Consider the following 23,192-nt stretch of genomic DNA (forward strand, 5'->3'; position numbering starts at 1 on the left):
GATCAATTGTTGCTTCTTGCCTTTAGGTTTTCTTTTGGGTATTGACATGCTCTGTTTAGTCTCTGAGCCGGTAGGTGGTTTTTTGGGTTATATTCGACCACACCCTGTATAATGAGCCAGTAGGTGCTGTGGAAAGGGTGTGCAGAATGTCCTCCCTGTCAGTAGGTGGTGCTTGCTTGGAGGAACAGGCTACACTATTGTTTTTGTGTCCTGTAACCAGCTCTTGTACCTCTGGAGAGGCTCTCCAGTGCCTCAGGTGGTCGATTGGGCCCTTGGACTTCCAGGCGTGTCCTTTTCTCCCCCTCAGTGAGGGCTGGTCTGGGAGTGAGTCTGTGCGGAGCTGGGTTGGGTAAGCCTGAAGGACCACCGATGCCTGGGGTCAAAGTTCTGCTCTCTGCTTCTTGGAAAAGCTGTCAGGGAGGGGCTGGAATGACCCCGCTTAGTCAGAGAGTCTGCGTGTGGGGGTGGGGCTGTCTAAGACCCGCAGTCTGGAGGAGGCCTCGCTCCTTTCCACCCTCCCCAGGCTCCTTTCCACCCTCCCCAGCTCCACAGCTACTCCTGGGCCTCTGCCAGCAGGCCAGACCTCAGGCCACTGGGCCTTCTCTGGCTGTAATGCTGGTTAGGAGGTTCCCTGTGCAGGGCCACCTAGGCTGGGTGCATGGCCTCCCTTTGGGAGGAGGGTTGCCCTCTAGGACACTAATATGCCCCTTAAGGCACACACACCTCAGAAGGCTGTTCACATATATCCCTTCTGTGCCCTGGGCAATGTGAGACCTCGGTGCACGGGATCTGGTCTGCAGGTCTTACCTCTGGGCCCCAGAGATCAAACTATATCCCCACCAGGGAGAGGAGTGCCAGTCCCAATTCACCCACGGGGAGCCCAAGCTGGGTTGATGTCTCTCAGCCTCAGGGTCTGCCCCATTCTCCTGGGATCACCCAGCCGGCAGCACCTGGGAGGGCTGGTGGGTAGGGAGCTCACTGTTTGAGTTCCCCTCAGTCAGCTGTAGGGCCCCGAAAGGGAGGGTCCCGTTCCCTGGAGGTGCCTCCGGCTGGTAGATATATTGTCTCTCTCGGCAGCTGTGGATAGGGAGGGCGGAGGGGAGAATGAGACAATATGGTGCCTGCTACACGGCTCAGGTCTGTGCATAGGGAGTTGCCTGCGGGAGTTGGGGGCCTGGGGCTGCATCCGCTACAGGCTAACCACTCGCTGGTGGTGACTGTCTCTGGGCTGGTGTCTGCAGGTCTCTTCAACTGCTGAGTAACCCACCAGCAATCCGAGATGCAAGGGAGGGGAAAGTTAGCCACTCTGCCTACCCTTGTCGCTGGTCTCCGGGCTGCTCCAGAGGTCTCTGCTTCCAGTTCTCCTCCGCAACCTCCTCCCATGGGGTCTTCCGTGGTCTCAGGTACCCCTTCTTCTGACCCTCGTCCGATGTATGCTCATCTTCTTGCTTCTTTCTTCTGATTTCTCCTAGAATCTGTGTTTTCTGCAGAGACACTCTGTCTGGTGGTGTTTCTCATCCGCCATCTTGATTAATCCTCTCTGTAGACTCTTAGGAACTGGAATCCTCTTCAGACCTCTTCCCCTTTCAGTCTCTATTAACTTTATACTCAGCTCCTTGCGGATGAGCTCCAAAGACTATGGTCTAGTGTTATTTGCACTGAAGTTCAAATACTTGACACAGTGCAGGTACATGCTGTGTCTCTGTTAGTTTGCTAGGATGGCCGTAACTCAGCAGCACAGACTGGGTGGATTCAACAACACAAGTTTATTTTCTCACAACTCTGGAGACTAGAAGTCTGAGATGAAGGTTTGGACAGGGTTAGACAGCATCTTATTCTCTCTCTGTCTTCACATGGTCTTTCCTCTGTGTGTCTGTGTCCTAATCTCCACTTATCTATGATCACAAATCCTGTTGGATTAAGGCCCAGGCTTACAGCCTCCTTTAAACTTGATTACCTCTTTAAAGTCCCCATGTCCACATACTGTACAGTAAGATTATGACTAACTGGGGGTTAGGACATCAACATATGGTTATTACAGGGACAAAATTCTGCCCATAACAAAGTCCTTATTAAATAGTCACTGAAAGAGTGCATTGAAGAACTTTTTTCAATATTTAAATCAGAATCTAATTCTGATTTAAATTGACACTGAATTAAATGACACTTGAAAATGATGATTGGCTTAATTTCTCTATAGCTTGAGGCAAACAGAATGAAAGTGTAGGATAAGATTCAATCTGGGTTTGAACCCAGGTTTGAGGACACCTCACCTTCTGATTGGGTATTTATTCCTCATGTGCCTCTGTTTGACTCCTCTATAAAATGGGTTGAGTCGTTCACACATTGCAGGTTGGTTGTGACAATCAGAGATCATACAATTGTTGCTCATGTCTTGTTTGTTTTCCCAGGGGCACAAGTGCAGCATTTCTGAGCATGGAGTCAACAACCCCAGCCTGGAACATGGAATCCGATGCAAACTGTCAAGCTAACAGGACCTTTTCTTGCCCATGTAATTTGGCAGCTCTGACCTTCACTTGCCTGGCTGGCATTGTTGTCCTGGTGGGGCTGGCGGGAAACAGCGTTGTGCTCTGGCTGCTGGGCTTCCGCATGCGCAGGAACGCCTTCTCCGTCTATATCCTCAACCTGGCGGTGGCCGACTTCCTCTTCCTCTGCTTCCTGATGATAGAATCCCTGAATACACTCTCTGCGGTCTTCAATTATCGCTTCCTTATCAATGAGGTCTTCAACTATGTGTGGCCTTTTCCCTACCTGACAGGGCTGGGCATGCTGAGCGCCATCAGCACCGAGCGCTGCATGTCCGCCCTGTGGCCCATCTGGTACCGCTGCCGCCGCCCGAGACACACGTCAGCTGTTGTGTGTGGCCTGCTCTGGGCCCTGGTCCTGCTGCTGAACATCCCAGAATTCTTGTGTGTATCTGGGTACATTCGTCACCGTGACGGTTGTGAGAAACCTCAAATCATCATAAATGCGTGGCTGGTTGTTTTGTTTGTGGTTCTCTGTGGCTCCAGCCTGGCCCTGCTCATCCGATTCCTATGTGGTTCCGGGCGGATGCGGATGACCAGGCTGTATGTGACCATCCTGCTCACAGTGCTGGCCTTCCTCGTCTGTGGGCTGCCCTTTGGCATTGTCAGGTTCTCCTATTATTGGATATGGCTTGAGTTTAAAGTCCACTGTTATTTATTGCTAGTTTCCATGTTCCTGACGTGTGTCAACAGCAGCGCCAACCCCGTCATTTACTTCTTTGCGGGCTCCTTTAGGCAGCGGCGGCAGCAAGGGCGGCAGACCCTGCGGCAGGTTCTCCAGCGGGCTCTGCAGGACACCCCTGAGGTGGATGAACCTGGGGGCAGCCTTCCTCAGGGATCCCTGGAGCTGTCGGAAAGCAGATAGGCCAGGGAGGAGCAGCCTCTGCCCTGGGCAGTCACACGTGACTCAGACAGCAGCACGGTCTGACACGCTTCGCCTTTAGGTGCATTTCTCTCAACCTTGTGCCACTGAAATGCCTCAGGAATTCCCCAGTGCCTTCAGATAGATTTCTTTTTAACCTGGCTTTTTTAGCTTTACTCAGAGAAAGCATTATCAGAAAGTACATTGTCTGAATCCTTCCTGACATTACCAATAATGTTCTCATGTTATCTTCCTCTGAATCTTTCTATTGAACACATTTTCTTTGCAAGTTTCATTGCAGTGGAAAGCATGCCTGTCCCAAACCACACAACTCTTCTCTATAATTATTTCCTACTTGACAACATCAAGAAAGACTCCTTATTTATCACTAAGAATATGTTGCCCTGAAAATTACATTCTACTCTATGACTGGGGAGGCCACGCTGCAGGGGGAAAGCTGGCTCTGAATGAGTGAGCTCTGCTTCCCATAAATATCACTGAGTTCTCAGCTATTAGAGAAAATAATGTCGTTAGAGACAGACTCTCTGCCTTCATAAAAACAGTCTAGCAAATTGGTTTTATGAAAAGTATCCTTTGACCATGGCTGTCATTTTTCCGTGGCATGGTACCAAGTTGGCCTTGGTTTCTAGTAAAGAAAACCATGGCCACTACCCTGGAAAACTTATGAATGATTATGTAGGTCTTCCTGTACCTGGGGACCAGTGTAGAGTCCATAAATATTCCCCAGATCCTCCTTCACCATCGGCAACCTCAGTATTGTTTTCAGAGAGGAATTTATCTTGAAAACCTTTTGTTATTAGCTTAAACATTTCTTTATTTGTAAGAAGACTCTGTATACTTCCAATTTTTCAAACTTGTCGTGCCTGTAACTTTCAGTTAGTTCCATGTCTAGTCACCATTGGAATCAGCTTTGAAAACATCTAACCTTTTCATGATCATGTCTGTTACTCTATACTGCTAATACTGTTGGGTTAGCACTGAACTCTGATACATGTTGCAACAGAGATGAACCTGGAGAACATTGTGCTAGGTGAAAATGCCAGACCCAAGAGAATAATATTGTAATTTCAAACCCTATAATGTATCCAAACTAGGGAAACTGATGACACAGATAATCCCAAGGATGGGGTAAGGTAAGAATATATAGTCATTATTTAATGGATACAGGATTTCTGTGTGACATAATGAAAATTTCTTTGAATGATTACTGTTTACTCTAAATATACTGAATGCCACTGAATTCTACAGTTAAATGGTTAAAGTAGTAAAATGTATGTTATGTAAATGTTACCACAATATTCAAAAATGCTTAATTAAGGAAACTCAGATCAACACAGAATTGAGGACTAATCTATGCCACTGGTTTCTGTTTCCACAAAGAACTCAAGCAGACAGAAGGGGCCACCGTGAAATGTTTTGATGACATAGCGGGCTCTCTGCTGCTCACAAGCAGTGTGGCTGCCCCTCAGACTGACCGTCACAGAGGGGAGCTCACAAACACAGTATCCATGAGGCTGTACTGGGCAGCTATATGATATGAAAAAGTCTATGGTTTTCAGATTTTCAAATCAAATTCCTTGGTTGCTTCTATGACATAGTCAGTATAGAGAACTCAGGTTCCCAGAATCCACATGCAATCCTCTTCCATGTCCAGCACTGTGCTGATTTGTAACCTGTATGTACACCCTTGATTTTGAAACGCCTTAGTAGGACTTAGCTACCCTGAGGGCTCCCTACTGTGGGGGGAGGCAGGAAGACAGTGCTTGCAGCCTGTGCACCAGGTAAGACACTGTATGTCATGTCGTCAGGTCACATTAAGGACTATTATGAGAGTTGGCCCTGTGAGTCTGTCATGTCATCAATTGTATAGCTTTGGCTGAAGATGTCCTCCATCATGAGGAGCCCTGTAGAGAAATTTCAACTGGGCACTGGTTAATTTGATATCAGGGACATTCCTTTTCAGGGTCGTTCAAGAAATCTCAGAATCCCTGCAAGCTTAGGCTCAGACCCTGAAGTTCAATGGAACTTATTTGGCCCCGGACATTCGTCTATTATAGCGGTGAGAACTCTTTACCTCAATGATGAGTCTCTCTGTCTCCCTCCTCCACAACACTGTGAGGTCTTTAAGAGCAGAGACTGTGTCATTGACATCCTACTGCTTGGGACTGGGGTCAGAATTTAGAAGATTTTTGGCAACTATTAATATTTTTCTGAAGCAGCTCCCACCTGAAAATCACAGGGTGGCCGAGCATCTTGAAAAAACTGGCTCAGTCACCAGGTCAGTGTCCTCTGAGAGAAGCTCCTCCCTTTCATTGCAGGTCTGCTCACTGCTATGAGGTGTGTGTGTGGGGGGGGGGGTGTTGGGGAAGAACACAGGGGTTGCAGGAGTCTGCTCATAAGCCGTCTGTTTTCAAGTCCAGTGATGGATTTTCCTCTCAGTTGCATGTTGCAGAGGAACACGAAGGACATCCAGGAGTGTCCTCCAAGAAGACAGAAAAGATTTAAAAGTCCCTCAGGGCACTTTGTGAGAGCTGTCATTCATGACTATGTATTTATGCATTCAACAAACGTTTCTAGCTACTTGATCAGGCACTGTGCTAATTCAATATAAAAGCAAATATCTTTTCAATAAGTCCCTGGCTAATAGACTAGCTCTACTACTTGTCCTGGATTTGGATCCATGTCCAAATCCAGGACATGGATATGTCCTGTCCATTCCAATTAGGACATATTTTGATTGATGCCCGGTAAATCCTGAGCCTTCATGGCCATTCACTGACTCGCTAGTGCACCTGAGTACAAGAGCACCAAGTCCTCAGCCTCAGAAGGAACAACTGGTTCTATTTCCCATCTTGCTTATGCCAGCTGGACTTGGCAGTGCAATGACCTAATTGGTCTAAATACAATATAAATACATGAATTATGAGTATGAAAGGAGGACTGCAGTTTCAGTGAAAACTACTCATTAAAGGAGAAATAAAAGTAGGTCCAAAGTTATTGTTATAGAATTAGGTGTGAACCTCCCAACTATCTAAGACTGAAAAAAGATAATATTGAAATATATCCCCAGGCAGAATGCTACCCATTTCTTGCTAAGATCTCCACTTTAATACATCCAAACTGAAAGTCATAAAAAATGCTTGATAGAGTGGAATTCTATTTCCTAAATGCTACTCAAAGTAAAATCCTCTACTCTCGTTCAATGGTCCCCAACCTTTTTGGCACCAGGGACTGTTTTCAAGGAAGACAAATTTTCCATGGACCAGGGAGGGGTGGGAAGGTTACAAGATGGTTTCAGCATGATTAAAGTGCGTTACACTTATTGTGCATTTACTTGTATTATTATTACATTGCAATATATAATGAAATCATTGTACAACTCACCATAGGTTGGGAACCCCTATTCTACTTTATTTGTGTTGAATTAATTCTAGGTAAAAATGAAAGATGTGTATTACAAATGTATCTTTTTATAATTGCAAAATAACAGAACTTTGAAATTACTATATGCACTTGTAATGCTAAATATGTCATTAAGGGAGCTTTTCACAGCAAGGTCACTCACTTAATCTTCAGTTTCTGTACTTATTTATTGAGCATCTTCATGTTCCAGCCCACATGCCAGACTTTGGGGAGTCAAGGACAACATTACCTCCTTCAAAGAGCTCATGTCTGTAAAAAGGAGCCTAGTGCAAGAAAGACTGCCATAGGATGTGGAACATGCTGTCATAGAGATGGATTTGTGACTCCAGGGTACTCTGAGGAGGGAGCACCTAATAATTCTAACAGTTCTTGCTTCCATCCCAAAGAGAAATGTCATACCCAAGCACCCAGGTGATGCATGATGGGATGGTTCCAAAAAACAAGCGATTGCTCACCAGGTGCCTCCTCATGGTACACAACAACCTCACAAAAGTATCATAACTGACAAAACCACAAGACTATTAAGCTGAATCTTACAGCAGCCGTCCGTCTAGAGTCTGACATCAAGGCAGAGATGGGAAGCCAACAGGGATAAAATCTAATTAGTAAGCATGTATGTGGATGTGAATAGATTAGGGGATGCTTCCTGAAATATTTGGAATTGTGAACTAAGGGAACTAAGGGCTCTCAAATTTGCTAAGTATGTACCTCTGTCACTTTTGCCATCATAAAAAATTTTTGAATTAGGCAAGAAAGGCTAATAGGATCTGGACAGATGGAAATGTTAGAAGAAGTCATGTATAGTGGCATTGTTAGTAGGAGCATAGTGTTGTTTAGGGAATGGTGATCAATATGTAAATGAGTTTCATTCCTAATGCTACATAAAGTACTGGCATGGGTGCAATATTCTTCCCAACAAGAATTATAAAATGGGAGTTTGCTCTTTTGCTACGACAAGGGGTCCCATCATCATCTGTGGCATATGTATCTCATTTTCACTCTGTAAACATATATCTTGTTCTTGCTCTATAATCCTACTTGGTCCCCCTAAATACATTTAACCTTGTGCTCGCTTTAGGAAAGAAAAACTGGAGTTCTGTGAATAATGAGCAATGTCTGTTGTGACTTTGGCCTGATAAGGAGTCAGGGATAACTGATGGGGTTGGTACAAGTCTTGCAAAGTAATTTGGAGTGAGTGCTACAAAACTGTCAAGTAGAGAGGGCCAGTCAGATCATCCAGCAGGATCCATTAAAAAGGCAGTGTCTTGCTCTCCTGACCCTCCTCCCACAGATATGTCACACACTACAAGGGCAGAATACACAGGTAAAAACAACAGGGAGGTAGAATAAAAAGAAATGTGAGGGGCAGAATAGAGGAGAAGAGAGAAGCAGTGGAATATACCCATTCTTCTGCTTCAACCTTTTTGCCTGTAAAAGGCCCAAATTGGCATCAAGGAAAATGGTTGATCTTTAAATTAAATTTAACATTTTAGGCCTCAATAAAAGTTCACCTCTAAACCTCTTTATAGCCTTGGTTGAGTGAAAACTTGTGAGTTGGTAAACAGGGATCACAAACCTACATAATTCCACATGTCATCTTGCACCTCTTGAAATGTAGTATCTATAGTGTCTTGATATTTAGATTAATACACTGGTTTTTATATCCTATCACACATATGAGAAAACAATGCATATTAGGTTCAGAAGTTCAGTAAGAGGAGAGGTTCAGGTTTAAACCTTTAATTATACCTGTAACATTTTATTTATTCATTTTTAAAGATAGATTTGAAGCAAAAATGATGAGATTATGCTGTATGCCTCATTTTAGTGGTGGGGTATGAATCCCTACTACATTATATTGTAGCCTGTGTTTATGGTTTACACACTTCTTTCCAGCATCCCCCACGTCCTCATTCTTGGTGCTTCAACATCCAGGTAGGGAGGCAATCCCACAAACTGATCTTCCAGTTATTTTTTAACTTTTCATCCAGAATTAACTGCAAACTAACAGAGGTTACAAACATAGTGTATACCACACCCTCCCCAAGTCACAACACACACAAACATATGAGGAAGGTGGTCTGAGCACACAAATGAAGGTGGTTTTTCACAAGTCTAGAAGAGAGGCCTCTAGTGAAGTCAAATCACCTGGCTCTCTCATCAGGGACTTCTAGGCTCCAGAACTGTGAGAAAATACATTTCTGTTGTGTCAGCCTCTCAGCCTCTGGAGTTTTGTTATGGCAGCTCAAGAAGAATAGCAGGAACACGGCAGGGAGATAGGAACACGGACTGGCTTATTAGGACTTTCTTGTTATTTAAACAAATTTTTGTTATGATTTCACATTTAAGAGAGAATCCTTGAAAAGCCTGGAAAATTATCATTTAAAAAGACTTGCTCAGAGAAGGCAAGATGACTGCCTAGAGGCCACTATCAGACACCTCTTCCTGGAGAACCAAGATGGCCATTAGATACCCATACTTCAAATAGATAATTGGGAAAAAATGCTTGAATATATGAACAACAGAGATGCAAGAACAGACACTGAGGGTGAACGAACAGGAATGGAGGCTGTTTAATCACGGTTCCTGAAATCCTTGAGCAGCTCCTGGAAAGGACCAGGAAGCAAATAAGGGAGAGACCCTTGGGGCTTCAGGCTCCCACCTCAAACCTTTACAATTTTAGCTATAGAAGAGTTCCTGACTTCCACAGACCTCCAGACTGGCATAGGGTGCTGCCTGCAGATCAGGCAGAGGCACTGCTCCAACTCACGTGGAGTTCCACAGGCTTCCAGACTCCAGGCACCTGCAGCACAGCAGGGAGCCCTCTTGGGAGCCCATCTCCCAAGGCCCTGAAAGCTGCCACAGCAAGATGACACTCAAGGGAGAGAGACAGAAACTGAGGAGCTCTCACATGCCCAAACACAAGTTCCTGCACTGCAGCTTTGGGCTCATACAGGACAGAGGGTGTTCAGACCACATGCCCCACACCTGCCAGCCTTGGCCACAGCATTCTGACTGGCTGCTCCCAAGGACAGGGGCCTACCTCTCCCAGTGGCCAGCCCTAGCACCACTACAGTGCCCTGCCTGAGTGTTCCACAGGCAGCCTGGTACCCGCCCACCACTCCCTACTCCACCCAGTGTTTGAACTGGGAGAGGTCCCTGCTGTGGTTGCATCACCCAGGACTCAATCCCTATGCTCAGAGACATACAGAAGAGACTTGCGAACTGGTCCCAAGTTGATAAGGAACCCCCAGGGGCAGAACTGAGAAGTGTGAGGCGTGGGTTGATGCTGTATCCTGAAGTGGGGCACCCCTCCCTCCATAGGAACAGCATAGGGTGGGTGTGGCTTGAGGACTTGGATTTCTCTCTGGGGCTGGGATGTTTGCAGTCTGGGGCAGGTTCTCAACCTGAGTGTAGACTGGCTTGGCCCACTGCTGGCAGCCAGACATTAGAGGGAGATCCCCTGGGTCAGCGATGTGAGCCGGCCCACTACCATTTAATGAGCTGTGGACTCTGGACATCCCCTCACTGCCACAGCATCTTTGGTGTGGTGGAGGTGCCTTTGCTCCTCCCTGGAAATTTGCCCCCACAGCATGGGAACGGCTCCCTGATGTCCTGAGGGGTAGCGCTAGTGCCTGCCTTTGGGAGCCTGGTCATAGCCTGCCCACCTGTGGCCCTCCCATCTGCCTCAGTGGTGGTCAAAGGTGATGACCTCCGTGAGTTCCAATGCCCTGACCATGGCCTCAAATGTCTGAGTACTGCTCCTGATGAACTGAGGGCAAGCACATATATCACAAACACCATCATAGCTGGCTCTGTCCTGCAAATGCCACCTACTGGCTAAAAGGTTAACTTACAAACCCTGTTATATTTGCTAATTCAATTATACATTATTTGCAAGCAACTTCTGCTTGACTGGAGGGTGAACTGCATGTCCCAATATCATTCATGCAGAGAGAAGCATGCCCACACCAGGGAACAAAATACCCTTCTAGAGACCTCAATCCCCCATTTATGGCAAGAGTCGGAGAACCTGCTGACATGTCTAGTACACTACCACTACAACCTACAAATCATCAGCATTGGAGAAAACCACCCCATGAAGGCACCAAAGAATTCCTACAGAGCCTTGGTTCCCTGAAAGCACCATAAGCAAAGCCAAAGGCTCAAAAAAAAAAAAAAAAAAAAAAAAAAAAGCCAAAGGCTCCTACCCAACATATCCTATAGTCACATCCTTAGAAGGTAAAAAAGTCCCTTCCAAACAAAAGTAAATTCTAAAATAAGAAGTGACAGCTTGTCCTGATGAAAAGGAGTCAGCATAAGGACACTGCCAATAGGACAGACCAGTGTAATGACTCCTTCCCAAAGGATCACACCAACCCTCTAGCAATAGATCCTAACCACATTAAAAATACTGAAATGAAACATAAACAATTCAATATACGGATTGTAAGGAGTATCCTGAGGAGATCCAAGGAAAGTTGAAAACCAATACAAAGAAATCAGAAAAACATTCAGGATATGAATGAAAAATTTAATAAAGAGATAGGAATCTTAACAAAAAAACCAACAGAACTTCTGGAAGTGAAAAAAATTAATTTGGAAAATTACAAAATACAGTGGAAAGTTTTATCAATAGACTAGACCAAGCAGAAGAAAGAATTTCAGAGCTCCAAGACTAGTCTTTCAAATTAACTTAGGCAAAAACAAAGACAAAAGAATTAAATAAATGAAAAAGTCAAGAAATATAGGAGTATTTAAAATGTTCAAATCTAAGAATTATAAGTATTCCTCAGCTAAAAGAAGAAAAAACAAAAAGTTTGGAAAAACTATTTGAAGGAATAATTGAGAAAAACTTCCTGGCTCTTTCTGCAGATTTAGACCACCAAATCTCATCTGTATTTAGAGCCACCAGATGCAAGAAGCTCAACGACCACCTGGGGGATTCAATGAAAGAAGAACTTCACCAAAGCACATAGTCATCAGACTATCTACATTCAATGTGAAGGACAGAATACTAGGAACAGTAAGACAAAACCATTAAATCACTTAAATCACTTAAAAGCAATTCCATCATACCAAAAGCAGATATCTCAGCAGAAATCATACCATCCTGAAAGGATTGGGGTCCATTCTTAATTTTAATCAAAACAACTGTCAGCTAATAATTTTTTATCCTACCACACAGAGTTTCATAAATGAAGGAGGAACTAAGTCTTTCCAAGACAAGAAAATGCTAAGGGAATTTGTTAACACTAGAACAACTTTACAAGGCATAGTTAAAGGAGTTCTGAACATCTAAACACAAGGTTGATACTCACCATTATAAAAACACACAAGGATAAAACTTCCAGGGGGCTATGAAACAGTAACATAATTAAGAATATAGGGGGGGCGGAGCAAGATGGCGGACGAATAACACCGCCAGACAGAGTGTCTCTGCAGAAAAGACAGATTCTAGCAGAAATTAGAGGAAAGAAGCAAGAAGATGAGCATACAGCGGACGAGGGCCGGAAGGAGGGGTACCTCAGACCCCGGGAGACTCCACGGGAGGAGGCTGCGGAGGAGAACTGAAGGCTGAGACCACCTGAGCAGCCCGGAGACCAGCGGCAAGGGTAGGTCGATTTGCTGTTTCCCCTCCCCTGCATTTGGGACTGCTGGTGGGCTCCCCAGCAGGTGGAGATACCTGCGGACACCAGCCCAGAGACCGCCGCCGCCAGCCAGCAGTGAGCCTGTAGCGGACGTGGCACCAGGTTCCCAACTTCCTCCGGGCAACTCCGTGTGCACAGACCCGAGCCCCGCAGCAGGCGCCATATTGCCTCCTTCTCCCCTCCGCCGACCCTACCCGCGGCTGCCCAGAAAGACAATACAGCCACTAGCCAGAGGCACCTCCAGGGAATGGGACCTTCCCTTTTGGGACCCTACAGCTGACTCAGGGGAACTCAGACTGTGAGCTGCCTACCCGCACGCCCTCCCAGGTGCTGCTGGCACGGTGCTCCCAGGAGAACGGTGCCGACTCAGAGGCTGAGAGACATAGACCCAACTTGGGCTTCCTGTGGGTGAATTGGGACCGGAAATCATCTCCCTGGTGGGGATACAGTTTGAACTCTGGGACCCAGAGGTCGGACCTGCAGACCAGATCCCCTGCACCGAGGGCTAGCATTGCCCGGGGCACAGAAGGGCTATACGTGAACAGCCTACTGAGGCGTGTGTGCCTCCAGGCATGATCGGCCTCCTAGAGGGCAACCCTACTCCCAGGAGGAGGCCATGCGCCCAACCCAGGTGGCGTTCCTGTGCAGGGAACCTCCCCGCCGGCATCACAGTCTGGGGAGGCCTGGTGGCGTGTGGTCTGGCCTGCTGGCAGAGGCCTAGGAGTAGCTGCGGAGTTGGGGAGGGTGGAAAGAAGCGAGGCCTGCTCCAGACTGCGGGTCTCAGACAGCCCCACCCCCACACACAGACTTTCTGGCTGAGCTGGACCATTCCAGTCCTGCCTGACAGCTTTCCCTGGAAGCGGAGAAAGGAACTTTGACCCCTGCTAACTGCCCGAGGGCAGGCTTACCCAACTAAGCTCCGCCCAGAACAAGAGCTGATAACAGGACACAAAATCAACAGCATAGCCTGTCCCTCCAAGCAAACGCCACCTACTGACAGGGACCGCATCTTGCACAGCCTTTCCACGGCACCCACTGACTCAATATACAGGGAGTGGTCCAATTTCACCCACAGACACCACCTAACGCCTCAGAAACTAAACAAGGTGTGTGAATACCCAAACAATAACCTAAGGAAAGAAACAACAACTGATCGACATGGGAAGAAATCAGCGAAAGAACTCAGGAAAGATGAAGAACCAAACGGAAAACACACCCCCAAAGAGGAGCACCAGCCCCCTAGAAACGGACACCAACCAAAATCAGGCAACCAATATGACAGAAGAGGAATTTCGTATGTGGATCATAAGAACACTCACCCAGCTGCAACAACAACTCAATAACCAACACCAAGAAACCACAAAAAGTCTCCAGGATATGGGAAAAGAAATAGACACAATGAAGAAAAGTGTAACCGAACTCCTGGAAAAGAAGAATCAATTCAAGGAACTACAAAATACAGTGGAAAGTCTCAAGAACAGGGTAGATGAAACAGAAGAAAGAATCTCAGAGCTTGAAGATAACACCCTCCAATTAAATAAATCAGTCACAGAAATAGAGCAGAGAAACAAGAGAAAAGAGCAAAGCGTACCAGAGCTGTGGAATTATGTGAAGAAACCTAATGTGAGGGTCATAGGCTTACCAGAAGGGGAAGAAGACAACACTCAAGGGTTGGACAAGCTATTTGAAGATATAATAGAGGAAAATTTCCCAGGCCTTGCTCAAAATCTTGATATACAAGTTCAAGAAGCTCAGAGGACCCCTGGGAGATTCAATGCAAACAGGAAGACGTCACGACATGCAGTCATCAGACTGACCAAAGTATCAACTAAAGAAGCCCTTCTAAGAGCTGTAAGACAAAAGAAGCAAGTAACATACAAGGGAAAGCCAATTCGAATAACATCAGACTTCTCTAATGAGACTATACAAGCAAGGAGAGACTGGGGCCCCATTCTCACTCTTTTGAAACAAAACAATGCCCAGCCTAGAATCTTATTCCCTGCAAAACTAAGCTTCATATATGAAGGAGAAATAAAAACATTCTCAGACAAGCAAAGGCTCAGAGAATTCACCAAGACAAGACCAGCCCTACAAGAAGTACTGAAAACAGCGTTATGCACGGAACATCATAATAATAACCAACGAATATAAAAACAACCAAAACCCAAAGATATTAACGGCCAGATATTACATTGTCTCAAGACAGAAATCATAGCAACAACATCCAACCCAACAGAATGATCAGTAATCTACCTTACCTATCAGTTCTCTCAATAAATGTGAATGGCTTAAACTCTCCACTCAAGAGACATAGGCAGGCTGAAGGGATAAGAAAATACAGGCCAAGTATATGCTGTCTTCAGGAAACACATCTAACCAGCAAGGATGCATATAGACTAAAAATAAAAGGGTGGAGATCAATATTCCAAGCAAATAGAAGCCAAAAGAAGGCTGGTGTGGCAGTTCTAATTTCAGACGATTTAGTTTTTAAACCAACAAAAGTAGTGAAAGACAAAGAGGGTCATTATATAATGGTGAAGGGCACAGTTCAACAAGAAGAGATAGCAATTTTAAATATATATGCACCCAACTTAGGTGCACCCAGATTCATAAAACAAACCTTACTGGAGCTAAGCAAATGGATTAATAGCAACTCCATAATCACCGGAGATTTCAACACCCCACTGATGGCACGAGACAGATCCTCCAAACAGAAAATTAATAAAGAAATAATGGACTCAAACAAAACTCTAGAACAATTGGGTCTGACTGGCAGTTACAGAACATTCTACCCAAAATCCACTGAATATACGTTCTTCTCATCAGCTCATGGGACATTGTCTAAGATTGACCATATCCTAGGACACAAAGAAAATCTCAAGAAATTTAGAAAAATAGAAATCATACAATGTACTTTCTCAGATCACAGTGGAATAAAACTAGAAATCAACCCTAACAGAAACTCACATTTCTACACAAAAACATGGAAATTAAACAACCACCTACTAAAAGATTACTTCATAAATGAAGAAAACAAGACGGAAATAAAAAAATTCTATGAAGAAAACGACCATGGAGAGACAAGTTATCAACTCCTCTGGGACACAGCTAAAGCAGTTCTGAGAGGAAAGTTTATCTCCATAAATGCCTATAACCAAAAGACAAGAAGATCACAAATAGACAATGTAATGAAACGACTCAAAGAGCTGGAAAAAGAAGAACAGACCAACCCCAAACCCAGCAGAAGAAGTGAAATCAACAAGATCAAATCAGAACTAAACGAAATGGAAAACAGGGAAGCTATTCAGGAGATTAATAAAACAAAAAGTTTGTTCTTTGAAAAAATAGACAAAATTGACACATCATTGGCTAAGCTAACGAAAAGCAGAAAAGAGAAATCTCTAATAAGTTCCATCAGGAACAAAAAAGGAGATATCACAACTGATCCCAAAGAGATAAAAGATACAATTTATGAATACTACAAAAATCTTTATGCACACAAACTGGAAAATGTGGAGGAAATGGACAAATTTCTACAAACACACAGCCTCCCTAGGCTCACCCAGGAAGAAATAGATTCCCTGAACAGACCAATCTCATCAGCTGAAATAGAAACAGCAATTAAAAATCTCCCTAAAAAGAAAACTCCCAGTCCAGATGGCTTCACACTCGAATTTTACCCCACTTACAAAGAAGAACTAGTACCTATCTTGCAGAAACTATTCCACAACATCGAGAAGAACGGAAACCTCCCCGACACATTTTATGAAGCGAATATTACTCTGATACCAAAACCAGGAAAGGATGCAACAAAAAAAGAAAACTACAGACCAATATCCCTAATGAATATAGATGCAAAAATTCTCAACAAAATCTTAGCTAACCGAATCCAGACACTTATCAAAAAAATAATCCACCACAACCAAGTGGGCTTCATCCCAGGGATGCAGGGATGGCTCAACATACGTAAATCTATAAATGCAATTCACCACATAAACAAAAGCAAAAACAAAGACCACATGATTCTTTCAATAGATGCAGAAAAAGCTTTTGACAAAATTCAACACCCTTTCATGATATGAACACTTAAGAAAATCGGCATAGAAGAGACATACCTAAAAATGATACAAGTCATATATGACAGACCCATAGCCAACATCATACTGAATGGGGAAAAATTGAAAGCATTCCCACTTAGAACTGGATCCAGACAAGGCTGCCCACTATCTCCACTTCTCTTCAACATAGTGCTGGAAGTCTTGGCTACAGTAATCAGACAGGAAAATGGAATCAAAGGTATCCAAATAGGGGCAGAAGAGATCAAACTTTCACTGTTTGCTGATGATATGATATTGTATCTAGAAAACCCCAAAGATTCAACCAAGAAACTCCTGGAACTTATCAATGAATTTAGTAAAGTCTCAGGATACACAATCAATACACAGAAATCAGAGGCATTCATATACACCAACAACAATCTAATTGAGAACCAAATCAAAGACTCAATTCCCTTCACAATAGCAACAAAAAAATTAAAGTACCTAGGAATATACTTAACCAAGGAGGTAAAAGACCTCTACAGGGAGAACTATGAAACACTGAGGAAGGAAATAGTAGAGGATGTAAACAGATGGAAATCCATACCATGCTCGTGGATTGGCATACTCAATATCATCAAAATGTCTATACTACCCAAACTGATCTACAGATTCAATGCAATACCTATTAAAATCCCATCAGCATTCTTCACAGATATAGAAAAAAATAATTTTACGCTTCGTATGGAACCAAAGAAGACCCCGAATATAAAAAGCAATTCTAGGCAACAAAAACAAAATGGGAGGCATTAATATGCCAGATATCAAACTATACTACAAAGCTGTAGTAGTTAAATCAATATGGTATTGGCACAAAAATAGGAATATTGACCAGTGGAACAGATGTGAGAATCCTGATATAAAACCATCCTCATATAGCCGTCTCATCTTTGACAAAGCAGACAAAAACATACGCTGGGGAAAAGAATCTCTTTTCAATAAATGGTGCTGGGAAAACTGGATAGCCACCTGTAGAAGGCTAAAACAGGACCCACACCTTTCACCCCTCACAAAAATCAACTCACGCTGGATAACAGACTTAAACCTAAGGTATGAAACTATTAGAATTCTAGAGGAAAAAGTTGGAAACACTCTCCTAGACATCAGCCTAGGCAAAGAGTTTATGAAGAAGTCCCCAAAGGCAATCACAGCAGCAACAAAAATAAATAAATGGGACATGATCAAACTACAAAGCTTCTGCACAGCCAAAGAAATAGTCATGAAAGTAAACAGACAACCTACAGAATGGGAGAAAATTTTTGCATCCTATGCATCCGATAAGGGACTGATAACTAGAATATACTTAGAACTCACGAAAATCAGGAAGAAAAAATCAAATAACCCCATTAAAAAGTGGGCAAAGGACTTGAACAGAAAGTTTTCTAAAGAAGACAGAAGAATGGCCAACAAACATATGAAAAAATGCTCAACATCTCTAATCATCAGGGAAATGCAAATCAAAATCACAATATGATATCACTTAACCCCAGTGAGAATGGCCTTTATCAAAAAATCTCTAAACAATAAATGCTGGCGTGGTTGCGGAGAGAGAGGAACACTCCTACACTGCTGGTGGGACTGCAAACTAGTTCAACCTCTGTGGAAAGCAATATGGAGATACCTTAAAGCGATACAAGTGAATCTACCATCTGATCCAGCAATCCCACTGCTGGGCATCTACCCAAATGATCCAATGACACTCTACAAAAAAGACACCTGCACTCGAATGTTTATAGCAGCACAATTCATAATTGCAAGGCTGTGGAAACAGCCCAAGTGCCCATCAATCCAAGAATGGATTAATAAAATGTGGTATATGTATATCATGGAGTACTATTCAGCTCTAAGAAACAATGGTGATATAGCACATCTTATATTTTCCTGGTTAGAGCTGGAACCCATACTACTAAATGAAGTATCCCAAGAATGGAAAAACAAGCACCAGATATATTCTCCAGCAAACTGGTATTAACTGAGTAGCACCTAAATGGACACATAGGTACTACAGTAATAGGGTATCGGGCAGGTGGGAGGGGGGAGCGGGCAGGTATATACATACATAATGAGTGAGATGTGCACCATCTGGGGGATGGTCATGATGGAGACTCAGAGTTTTGGGAGGAGGGGGGGAAATGGGCATTTATTGAAACCTTAAAATCTATACCCCCATAATATGCCGAAATAAAAAAAAAAAAGAATACAAAGCAAGTAGGTAACAAACAACAATAAGACATTTACAGTACATGACATATCAATATTAAATTTAAACATAAATGGGCTAAATGCTCCACTTAAAGATATGCACTGGTAGAATAGATTAAAAAAAAAAAAAAACAGAACCCAATATCTGTAGCCTTCAATAAATTCACTTAGCAAGTAAAGATATTTATAAACTCAATATAAAGGATGAAAAAAACATCTCACAAAAATGGAAACCAAAAGTGAGCAGGAGAAGCTACACTTAGATAAAACAAACTTTAAATCAACAACAGCAAAATAATAATAAAGGGATAAATTCAACAGGAAGATATAATAATACTAAATCACTGTTACCTCACAGATTTATGAAATAAATGCTGCTAGACCTAGGAAAACAGACAAACAGCAATACAATAATAGTAGGGGACTTCAACACTCCAGTGACAGCACAAGACAGATTACAAATTCATGGAAATTAAACAACCTGCTCTTTAATGATCTTTTGGTGAACAAGGAAATCATAATGGAAATATAAGGACGTTTAGAAATGAATGAGAATGATAAAACATATCAATATCGGTGGCATACAGAAAAAGCAGTGTTAATAAAATTGATTATGCTAAATGTTTACAAGAAAACACAGAGAGATTGCAAATTAACAACCTAATATCACACCTCAAGGAACTAGAAAAACAAGAACAAACAATCCTGAAGCTACCAGAGGAAATAACAAAGATCAGAAGAGAACTAAATGAAACTGAAACCAAAATGTCAATAAGAAGGATCAATGAAACAAAAAGTTGGTACTTTGAAAAGAAAAACAAAATTGGTTGACCACTAGCATGAGTAAGAACCAAAACAGAGGATTCAAATAAGCTTAATTAGAAATGACAAAGGAGACATTACAACTGATGCAGCAGAAAATACCAAAAGTCACCCAGGTCAGGGCTTGCTACAGGAGGGGGGAGGCAGGAAGACAGTGCTTATAGCAAACATTCTGGGCAAGCTGCTTTCATGTGATGTCATCAGCTAAGTCTAGGGGTTATTATGAGAGCCAGTCCAGGGAACCTTGTGATCTCATCAATTGTACAGCTGTGGCTGAAGATGCTGTTTGTCATGACAGTTTCCGTAGAGGATCTTCTCCTGGCATTTGCCCTGTAAGAAAGTTCACTTGGCATTTCAAACAAAGACCACTGCGCTTCACTGGGGCACCAGGTTATTTTGATGTCAGTGACAATCCTTTTCATGATGAATGTAAGAAAACTTAGAACTCCTGGATGCCAAGGCTCAACCCCTGAAGCTCTAACTGAACTCACCTGGCCAGAAATGTTCCTTTGTTCTTATAATTATAATATTGTATGGTAATGATTTGCTTCTACATTTTCCTCCTCCACCACACGGTGACATCGTTAAAAGCATGTCTTTGAACCCCTAGTGCATGGGGAAAGGGCTGGAATTTAGAATTTTCTCAGTAACTGGTTTTCTCCAGCAGCTCCCACCTGGCAATCACACGGTGGCCCAGCATCTTGAAAGGACTGGCTCAGTCACCAGGTCTGACGGTGGCTCCTGCAGGCACCTGCCACTCAAGAGAGCAGCCAGCTCTGTGGTAGATCAGTCCCAGGGAGGCTCTTCCCTTTCACTGCAGGTCTGCTCACTGTCCCTGGGGAGGAGACTGGAGGGTGAAGGCAAGAATTTGCTCATGAGCTTTGTTCTTTCTAGGCCTAGTGATGGATTTTTCTCTCAGTTACATGTTGAGGAGGAGCACACAAGATATCCAGGACTTTCCTCCAGGAAGAGAGAAAAGATGAAAGTCCCTCAGGGCACCTTTTGGGGGTATCATCCATGACTGTTTATTCATGCATTTATTCAGCAAATACTTATACCTATTTGATCAGGCACTGTACTAATTCTATATAGTACGAACCCCCTTTCTGTAATTTCAGCATACTACGGGGATATAAATGTTTAGGTTACATATATTGCCTTTGCCTTGCCCAAGTCAGACCTTCAAACATGTCCATCCCCCAGATGGTTCACACCGCACCCATTAGCTTGAATATACCCAACCTCTCCTCCCCTTCCCATCTGCCTGAAACCCAATGAATGTTACTATTATTTTTGCACAAACCCCCTTTAAATAAGTCTCTAGCTAATAGACTCTATACCTATAATTAATCCTGTCCATTCCATTTATGTAATGGAAAAAAGTGAGCAATATTAAAAATATCCTCAGGCAGAATGCTACTATACATTTCTTGGTAAGATCTCCACATATATAAATCCAAACAGCAAATCATAGACAATGCTTGATAGATGTGCTTTCTTCAAGAAGACAGAGGAGAATTCTATTTTCTGAATTCTACTTCAAGGAAAACCCTTCACTTTCCATTTTTTTTAATGAATGCTAGGTACAAGCATATTCATGAGATATTTACATTACAAATGAACCTTTTTTGTAAATGCCAATTAACAGACCTTTGAAGTTAGCCACTTGCAGTCCTGAGTGTATCATTCATGTGCTTTTCACAGTGATGTCACTCAGCCATTCTTTGATTTTTTCTGTAACAACTTCCTGAGCATCTTCCATGTCAGGCCTGCCTCACAGGCAATGGGGAGTCAAAGACAACAAAGCCACCACCACAGACGTTTGCAGAGTGACGCACAATGCTGAAAATGCTGTCATAACGTTGTGTTTCTTGCTCAAGTGTGTTCAGAGGAGAAGGCATATAAAATTTCTAAGTTCTCTTGCTTCCATGCCAAAGAGAAATGTCACCCCACACACCGAAGAGAAGCATGACAGTACGGTTCCAAAAAATGAGGGAATCTTCACCAGGTGGCTTCTCATGCTAAATAACAACCTCAACAAAATATTGCAATTATAAGACTATTATACTGAATCTTATAACAGCCCTCAGTCTACAGTCTGACATCCCACATATGTACAATTCCTGGAAACATTCTTCAAGAGCAGTAGTTACAGGAGATTAAGTCACAGGAATTGTACCACTACCTACTCGTACTACGCTTTGTTCCAACAGAGGAAGCCCTTGCCTCCAGCCAAGCCCAAATCAGCATCAGGAAATCCAGGGATACATAGGGATGCAGAATCTGCAAGTGCTACAGTGCAAGGAACGGTGAAACTGGATTCAGAGAACATAGATTTTCAAGGTGATTACATGGCCATCATGGGTCCTGTGCCCATTCCAGGAAACTCAAACATATGGTGAAGTTATAGGATTGCCACAGTGTAAATATTATGCCATTTGTACTCAGGTGTCTGTTTTCAGAATAAAGTGGTGATGTTTGACTTCACCATAACTTTCGTCTGAAGGTACCAGATGTGATTCAGGCAGCCTGAGAAGTTTATATCTGAACAATGAACAATGGTTGTCATGGTCTTCAAGTGTTAGGGGTTGTATAAGTTTTGCAAAACAAGTTGGAGTCAACTCTACAATACTGTAAAGTCTGGAGAGGCCCAGCCAGAACAGCCCAGCAAGACAAGTTAAAAAGCATCATTCTGTTCTCCTGAACCTCCTCCCAGGGATTTGTCCAACCCAACTAAGGAAGAAAACACAGGTTTAAACACAGGTTTAAAAAAACCAGGGAGATGAAACAAAAAGAAGAGGAGAAAGGTAGGCAGAGAAGAAGAAAGAGTAGAATGTACCCACTTCTCTGATGGACTCTTTTTTGCCTATAAAAGACCCAAATTGGGAGTAGGGGAAATAGTTCATCTTTAAATGAAATTCAACATTTTGTCCCTTACATAAAATTTCAACTCTAAACTTTTTTAAAGACTTGATAAGGATGATAGCTAAAGAGTTCATAACCAGTTATCAAAAACTTCCTACTCAAATTTTAACTGTCACCTTGCCCATTTTTGTAATGTAGTATCTACAGAGTCTTGATATTCAGATTAATACTCCCTGTTGTAACAACCCATTACTCATGTGGGAGAATAATGTATATAATTTCAGATATTATGAAGAGATCAGAAAGAGGAGAGATGCACAGTTGAGCCTTTCGTTGTACCTGTCAAAGTTTACTTCTTCGTTTTTAAGAAATTGAAAGTAAATAGTATAAAAATTTCAATACTTCATTTTAGTAGAGGGTGTGTGAATGCTATTATATTATACTGTGGCCTATGTGCCTGGTTTACACACTTACCTCCAGCATGTCCCCTGCCCTCATTCTTCCTGACTTCAATCTCCACAGAGGTAGTCACGGCAACTATCTGATATTTCAGTTATTCTTTAACTTTTCACTCTGAAATAAATGAAGAGTAATAAGAAATTATAAAAATAGCACATAGTTCCTGTACACCCATCACTCAGCCTACACAAATGGTGAAATTTTATATAAACAGTGTATATTATCAAAGCCAGGAGATTGACAT

General features: G+C 43.0%; 1 protein-coding gene across 1 annotated transcript; it reads left to right on the forward strand.

Moving 5' to 3' along the window:
• Positions 1-2,436: 2,436 nt before the first annotated feature.
• Positions 2,437-3,411, forward strand: LOC142870536 (mas-related G-protein coupled receptor member X3-like). Its single transcript, XM_076001384.1, has one exon. The coding sequence runs from the start codon at positions 2,437-2,439 to the stop codon at positions 3,409-3,411; it is 975 nt and encodes a 324-aa protein (XP_075857499.1).
• The last annotated feature ends 19,781 nt before the right edge of the window (positions 3,412-23,192 follow it).

The sequence above is a fragment of the Microcebus murinus genome, chromosome 4 (assembly GCF_040939455.1).
Source record: "Microcebus murinus isolate Inina chromosome 4, M.murinus_Inina_mat1.0, whole genome shotgun sequence".
Lineage (NCBI taxonomy): Eukaryota > Metazoa > Chordata > Mammalia > Primates > Cheirogaleidae > Microcebus > Microcebus murinus.

What these genes read in the sequence shown, in the direction of transcription:
- LOC142870536 (XM_076001384.1), top strand. Translation starts at nt 2,437, where the DNA reads ATGGAGTCAACAACCCCAGCCTGGAACATGGAATCCGATGCAAACTGT.